At 60.2% G+C, this 7,574-nt stretch overlaps 1 protein-coding gene across 1 annotated transcript; it reads right to left on the bottom strand.

Moving 5' to 3' along the window:
• Positions 1-4,031: 4,031 nt before the first annotated feature.
• On the bottom strand, positions 4,032-6,690 carry TLX3 (T cell leukemia homeobox 3). Its single transcript, XM_085074169.1, has 3 exons — positions 6,195-6,690; positions 5,569-5,812; positions 4,032-4,986 (listed from the first exon to the last, which is right to left on the bottom strand). The coding sequence occupies exons 1-3, from the start codon at positions 6,622-6,624 to the stop codon at positions 4,776-4,778; spliced, it is 885 nt and encodes a 294-aa protein (XP_084930295.1). The 5' UTR covers positions 6,625-6,690; the 3' UTR covers positions 4,032-4,775.
• Positions 6,691-7,574: the final 884 nt, after the last annotated feature.

Here is a 7,574-nt window from a genome sequence, read left to right as displayed (position 1 = left end):
CTCTGACCTTGACCACAGATTTTTAAGATAGCTGAAATGTTTAGAAATGCAGAGACCCCCTCACAAAGTGAGGGACCAAACTGCCACAAACTGCACTAGAGCTCTGCCCATCAAAGCCACCTGGGTGCCTCCAGGGAGCAAACTCAGGTACCCAAAAACAAGTGGGCACCAAGCAGAAATATTTATTTTGCTGCTGAGTAAGGAAAAAGTTAGGAGCTTAAAAGACTGGAAAGAGTGGGTAAGGAAAACACGTGGCATGGAAGGGAAATGCTCCAAACAACCCAAACAAAGGATGTAAATACCTCTTCCTCAAAAACGTGTACCTGCACAGGAGCAAACACTTCATTCACCTGGTCCAACTTGCTCAGGCAGCACATAAGGAGGGAATCTGCCGACTGAGGAGGAGTGGCTACATGAGCAAATGCTCACTGGGTGTCACAGCTGGAAATTATTACTCATCAGCAATGGGGATGATTTCGGTGTGGAAACACATGCTTCAAGGAAAGTTCAGAGGTGTGAGATGTAAATCTCAGTATTATTAACGTCAGCTGTAAAGGAGCTAAATTATGACCTAGCTGAGCAAAACACTTTTGTAAACCAAGGCATTGACTATTGTGTAGTTTGCATGTTTAACAGGACCAGGCTTTCATCACGGAGTGGAGGAGAGCTAATAACCCATTGATTTTGGGGCCCATTTAGGAAAAGAATTGCCTATACAGATTTGATCATCATGCATTACTTTGTAACATCTAATACCCTGGGCACAAAATAATGCTGAGAGAGGCAAATTGTGGAGCCATCTTTTTTCAGAGAGGGTTTTTGCATGGGGGCATGGCACAGGGGCTGCTTTGGGCTGGGGCTTAAAGCAAAGCCAGGAGGAGCTCTGAGGAGATGGTCGATCTTCCTGCAGTTATGCTGAGTCTGCCTTGTACATTCACCCATGGAGCTGCTCAGCCCTACCTGGGAGATCATTCACACACACAACTAAGCAAAGCTTGGAAAACGACCTGTTTAAAATTAAGTCCAACTGACAGTTCAATAATCCTTAATTCTCATTGCATTTTTCCATGCTTGTTCATTAAACACAAGTTTTTCGGGGCTTAAAACTTCACAACAGGGGAGTTTGAATACATACCATGGACTTTTCAAAGCATAAATTCCCAGAGATGTGTCACTTCCAAATTTAAGACTGCTTTGGAAAGATCATCCAAATGCTAAGAACTATCAATTTCGTGGCAGCATCAAGCATCAACAGATTAAAACTCAGCTTGATGGGATATGCAGCATCCTCAGTACTCTCAGACCACATCTCCATCATGACTTTCACTGTCTGCACTTAAATGACTCCCCCTGAAACAGCCATGCTGCAACAGAGCTGCAGGAGCTGCTGCTGCCTGCACACAACTGCTCTCCTCCTCGGCTGACTGGAGTGCTTTGAGGAGTCTCCCATGGAGGTAAAGGAGCATTTAGTAATGAGTGGGAGGGTGAGAGATAAACCACGCTCCCCCACAAGTAGCCAGGGCCTGTGCTGAAAGAAGAGTGTTTCTGAAATTTGGAAGTCAAACAACTGCCCATGCACAACAGCTCCACTTCAGTTGTCCACCCCACAGCCCAAGTGCAATATGTGGACAGGACAATCAACAGAATCAGGACAACAGCAAGCCCACCCCTAAAAAGTGTCCTCTCCTCCCCTGGGCACCCACATCCTCCACAATTACAATTCTTGGGATGAAAAGGCTCAAGCTGGTAGGGTCTAAAGTCTGTGCAAGCCCCTGCAGGCACCTCTCTCTGTTGACAGACCTTCAGAGATACACAGCAGGGACCATCAGACAATCCTGTCACACCTCAACCAGGCTGGCAGGGAACACTGCTCTCATCCACAGGGAGAAATACTATGTGTTCGTTCCAACTGGTGTTTCCCTGAGGCTCCTGTAAACACTGGACTAACTGGACACAGTAATTGTTGGTAACCCCCGTTGTGTCCCTTCAGCACAGCCGCACACATCAGCACCCCTGTTCCACCCACGCACTCTTGTCTTACAAGACACGGATGCACGAGGCAGCCTGTCTCCCTCGTGCTCAGCACAGCTCAAAACCTCAGAGCAGCTCCTCGGGAACAAAGACACCAGCCACAGACAACGGCAAGCCCAAGGCCGCTCCCGGGACATAAATCCCGCTATTTGATTACTCGGATTATTGCAATGGAAGTTTGGTTGTGGTTTCTAAAACCCTTTGACAAATTGGGGTGCCCCGAGGCTCAATCCCGCTGCCTGTGGCACAGCCCGCGGGCAGCAGTGGCGAGGGGACCCCCTGGGCTGGCACTGCCGAGTTCGGACCCACTTGGCGCTGCCGTTCATTACAGCGCAGTAATCACCGCCTGGCTTTGCGCAAGATCCTCTCCCGTCACAAAGCTGGTTACTGCAGAACGCAGCAGCATTGTGTTCTCTGCAGATACACTGCTCCTGGCTTACAGGAGTTTGGGAAAAACTGCAGGGAAATCGGAAACGTAGAAGTTTATAGTTATGGGTTGTTCGAACAGTTAAAGAACAATGATGTGTTAAACAAAACACTTTATAGATGTTCAGGGGTGCAGATACAAGGCAACACCAATACACACGCGAATGTGTGTGCCCGTGCATTCCATCCCTATTCGGAGCTTGACTCTCACGCTTTCACTCACACTCGGTTTTCCCCGGGCTGCTCTGTGTACTGTGCCGGGGGTTCCCTCCCTCTCTGCCCCGCATTCAGTGCTGGTGCAGAGAGGAATGTCGAGGGCAGGCAGCCCCGGCATGGCCGGGCGGTGAGAGGCGGTGGGATAACGAATGCCCCGAGAGGGGCCAGGCTGGGGCTGGGGCGCAGTGGTCGCGGGGTGCTGGTGGGGACAGTGCACCGGAGTGCGGTTCTCCCTCGCAGCCTGTCACCCGCTACGGATTTTCCCGTTGTTTTTTCTTCCTTCCCTACCAGACACCTCCCCTCGATCGGCGTTTCAGCTTAGGCTGCACATTCTGTCTTGTGAACGGCACCAGTCGAGCAGCTGCACGGCCCCAGCACCATCACCCCGGCGTGACCGGATTCGGCTCTGCCGTGGGACCTCCACAGGGTCCCCCCGACAAACCAAATCCTGCCTGCGACCGGAGCCCGTGCCCTGGTACCGCTGAGGAAAGAACCGCTTAGGGAAATATTTTCTCCATCCCTCGCCCTGCGTGGCTGACTGGCCCTGAACTGCCCTATGCCGCAGCCCGGAGCTGGAGCAGGGAGCCGGGGAACGGTGTTACAATCCTGCAGCCTCGCGGTGACCGGGGCCGCGCTGCGGCCGTGGCAGCGGCAGAGCCTCCCTCCCGGGAAGGCGGCCACGGGAGCGCCGGGTCCTGCCATAGCCGGGGAAAACCCGCCTGGCCGCGGCTGCTTTATAAAAATGTCAATTTTGCAGCTTCCCCCGTTGTTGGGGGCCAGGGCACCCGGGTCCGAGAACGACGGGAGGTTGTTCTTAAAACCCCACCCTGCACAAGGGCGCCGGGAGCGGGTACGGGCAGCCACGGCCGCAGCCACCGCCGTCCCGCTGCCGGCGCGGTGCGCGCAGAAAAGGCAGCGAAACGAAAACAGCCGGGCTCCGCCGGCGGGAGCGTGGGAACGGCGTGGCTGGAGGGGAGAAATTACCGGGGACTGGCGGAGCCCCGCACTTCTCCCGCCCGGTCGCCCCTCGCTCCCACGCCGCGCTGCCGACCGTGTCCCAAACCCACGACTGCTCTCGGCCGTTTCCCCGCACCGGCGGAGAGAGCACCGCGCACAACCGAGCCGGCCCCGCCGCCGCGGCTCCGCTCCGAGTCCCCCCGCCGTCCCGACCCCACTTCCCGGTCGTCTCGCCGCCCCCATTTCGGCTTCTCTCCTCTGAGTCCGCCGAGTGGCTCCGCGGGCGGTGCCGGCTGCCCCGCAGCGCCGGGCCCGGCGCTCGGCTCGGCTCGGCTCTCCCCGACGCGGCGGCAGGCAGGGAGCAGAGAAACGTTTGTAAATAAAACGTTTATTTACACATCTCAGCAAGTACAAAGTATTATACATGGTCTGTGTCAACCCCAAATCTTCTTTATTATGAAACATAAGGCGCTTTCTCGAGAGCCGGTGGCGCAGGGAGCGACTGCTGTTTCGGGGCGCTAAAGCTCATCGGCTGGGAAGGTGAGGACAGAACGGCCTGTGGTGCCTGGAAGGAGCCCTTATTACTACGGTGAATAAATTACAGCTGACATTAACTTCACCTGGGACAGATGGAGCCACCGCTTTTCAGTTTAATAGGGCTTCCGAAGCTAATGAGTCATCACCGGCTCCACCGAGTCCCCTCCGCTAAGTGATAGGGAGGTATTTTTTTTCTTTACACTATCCTCAGAACAGGAAAAAAAAATAGCCTTTTGTTCCAAAGCCAACACAAAATACCTATGTTCAGATTTCGATATAAATAATCGAGGTTTTATATAATTCCATATTAATAGTGCCCAAAATCTCGATGCAGAAATAAATTAAAGTATTAACACTTCTTACAAAAAGTGACATATTTCCCTTCCTAGTGGAACATCGACACAAATATACAAGCGGCTCCACTCCGCGCCGGTCTCGGGGAAGCGGCTCCGGCCCCGGCTCCGGTCGGATCCGATCGCGGTCTAGCCCCACGGGCGCAGCTCGCCGCCCCGCCACCCGCCCCGTCGGGGGAAGCCGCGGCCCCGGGGCAGGGGGAGCCGCCGGCCGCGCTCCGCGAGCCAGTCCGCTGCGTGCCCGGGCTGCCGGGCTCAGACGAGGGAGGTGACCGGGGGGATCTTGGCGCTCTCCTCCTCCCAGGGCTGCAGGTTCTGCAGCGCGAACAGCGACGAGTTGTGCAGGCACAGCGGGTCGGGCTGGATCGACTCGTTCAGCGACTTCTGGAAGGCGTCGTGCTGCAGCTGCAGCATCAGCCGGCTCGCCTGCTGCCGCTCGGCCTCCCGCTCCTCCGCCGTCTGCCGCCTGCCGGGGGACACGCTCAGCCCGCGCCCGGGACACGGGGCACGCTCCGCCCGGGACTCCGCGGGGAGCGGCCGGCCCGGGGCCGGGCCCGGAGCCGCGGGAACCAGGCAGGGCGGCCGGCGCGTCCTGTCGGGGCCAGGCACCGCCGGGCCAGCGGCCACCGCCTGACCGCCAACGGAGGGACTCCGGGGCGGCGGGAAGAGCCTGAAAACCCGCCGTTTCCCAGTAATCCCGTTTCCAAATATTCCCCCGTTTTCTCCCAACATTCTCCCGACATTTTTTTTCCGAATTATTTCCCCGTTTCTTCAACCAATTCCCCGGTTTTTTTTCGAATAATCCCTCGTTTTTACGAATAATCCCCCGTTTTTCGAATGGGGGACTATAAAAAAAGAAAAACATAAAGATAAAATAACAATAATAATTATGATCGTATAATAATAAAAATTCACCCCCAACCGTTTGGCTGCCAGGCGCTGGCAAGGGGGGGCGATCCCAGCCGGAGCGGGGCTCGCGGGGCGGCTGGCGGGGGACTCCGCCGGGGGCAGCGGCAGGACTGGGCGGCTCCGGGGGCGCGGGACTCACCGCCACTTGGTGCGCCGGTTCTGGAACCAGGTCTTCACCTGGGCGTCCGTCATCTTGAGGGACTTGGCGAGGGCAGCGCGCTCTGCCGAAGCCAGGTACTTCTGCCGATGGAAGCGCTTCTCCAGCTCGCAGATCTGCACTCGGGAGAAGGACGTCCGCGGCTTCTTGCGCTTCGGCGGAGTCCTGTTCTGGTAGGGATGCCCGATCCGCCGGGTCACCGTGAAGGGCGTCAGGGCCGCCGCCGCTGCCCGGGTGGGAAGCACAGGGGTCAGCCCCGCGCCCGCACGGTGCCGGCCGCCCCCCCGGGGCCGCCGCTCTGCCCGCTGGCCGCCCGAGTCCCGCCGGTCCCCGGAGGGACGGCGGCTCCCCGGGGTCCCGCTGCCGCCTCTCGTCGAAGGGCTGCGGAGGCGAGGGGGGCCCGGCCGCCCCCCGGGGTCCCCGCGCTATCCACGCCGTGAGGAGAGCGGTTTTGCGGCTCGCTGCGGGCGCGGGGGAGGAAAGCATCCAGCGGCCGTCTTTACTTTTACTCTTATTCGCACTACCGTTATTATTTCGTTTTACATTTTTTATCGGCCCTTCCGTTCGTTGTCGCGAGCCGGCTCGCCCGCTCCGCCCCGCCGCCTTACCTGTGAAGCGGTCCTTGACGAAGCGCCTGCTGCTCTCCATCCAGGGGAAGTTGAGGCTGCCCAGGCTGGGCACGGCGGGCATGGCCGGGATGGCGCTGGAGATGGGCGGCGGCACGGCCCCGGGGATGGGCCTGTGCGCCGGCACCCGGATCACGCCGGCCGGGGCCAGGCTGAGGTTCACACTGTACGATCCCGAGTCCTCGAAAGGCGCGGCGATGGCCGGGAAGGGGGCCGGCAGGGCCGGGTAGGGCGCGCCGCCGCGGCCGCCGGGGCCGCCCAGGAAGGTCGCGCCGTCGGGGCCCCGGGGGGGCGGCGGGGCAGCGCTGTCCTGCTCGGGGCTGTTGAGGATCTGGTCGATGCCGAAGCTGATGGGCTCGTGCTGGTGCTGGCCCTGCGCCGGCCCTGGCGGCTCCATCCTCGGCGGCTCCATCCTCCTCCGCCCTCGCGCCGCTGTGGAGGCGCCGCCGCTCGCGCTGCGCTCGCGGCCCGGCCGGACCCGCCGACACCAAACTTTGCGGAGCGCGCGCGCGCCGCCCCGTTACCGCCCGGGGGCCGCCGCGCGCCCCGCGCCGCTCGCGCCCCCGCCATTGGCCGCCATTGGCCGCCGCCGCCCGCCCTCCGCGCGCCCATTGGCTGCCGCCGCTCCGCACCGGCCTCGCGCCCGGGCGCGGGGGCTCCGCCGCCGCGGTGACATCACAGGGCGCGCGAACAATGGCCCCGCGCGGGGGGGGCGGGGCCGCTCGGGCCGCACGTCGGGGCGCCGCTTCGCCATCCCCGTCCCATCCCCATCCCATCCCCATCCCATCCCATCCCAGCCCTATCCCAGCCCCATCCCCGTCCCGCACAGCCCGGAGCCCCCGCCCCGCCCCGCCCCTCCCCGGCCCGCCGGAGCCGCGACCCCCGACGGCCCGAGGCCATCCTGCGACGCGGCACTCGGTCCCCGCAGCCGCCCAGGCCCCCGCCCCGACGGCAGCGCGGAGCGGCGGGCCGAGGCAGTGCCCGGGGCCGGGCCGGAGGGCGCCCGGGGCCCTGCGGGGAGAGATTCCGTTTGGGTTTAATTTGCGAAGCCCAGCGCGGCCGCCGAGCGCGTTTGCACAGGTCCCTGACGGCCGAACGGGACTCAAGGCGTTAACAATTAAATAACGCTCAGTGCATTTACTTAGTTCTCTCTTATAAAGGGAAATGAAAACAGGGAATAGAATTTCCCTGTTAATAGAATGTAATGGCATTTGATCAGCACCTGGCAGGGCGAGCCCGGGATGCCGGAGCGGTGACAGGAAGGACTTGATTAGTTTTTAAACCGTAGTATTCAATTACCGCAAGGCTCCGAACGGTTCCGCCGGCAGCGGCAGCGGCAGCGGGCGGGATGGAGCTGCGGGG

The sequence above is a fragment of the Lichenostomus cassidix genome, chromosome 13, assembly GCF_008360975.1.
Source record: "Lichenostomus cassidix isolate B80296 chromosome 13, HeHo_3.0, whole genome shotgun sequence".
Lineage (NCBI taxonomy): Eukaryota > Metazoa > Chordata > Aves > Passeriformes > Meliphagidae > Lichenostomus > Lichenostomus cassidix.
The sequence above is the reverse complement of the archived record's forward strand: the minus strand, read 5'-3'. Positions and strand labels throughout refer to the sequence as shown.

Excerpts from the sequence above, each read along its gene's own strand:
- TLX3 (XM_085074169.1), bottom strand. The coding sequence starts at position 6,624 with ATGGAGCCGCCGAGGATGGAGCCGCCAGGGCCGGCGCAGGGCCAGCAC. Across the intron at positions 5,813-6,194 it reads CGTCAAGGACCGCTTCACAG|CGGCGGCGGCCCTGACGCCC; the intron begins GTAAGGCGGCGG and ends CCACCCGGGCAG. Across the intron at positions 4,987-5,568 it reads AACCGGCGCACCAAGTGGCG|GCGGCAGACGGCGGAGGAGC; the intron begins GTGAGTCCCGCG and ends GTCCCCCGGCAG.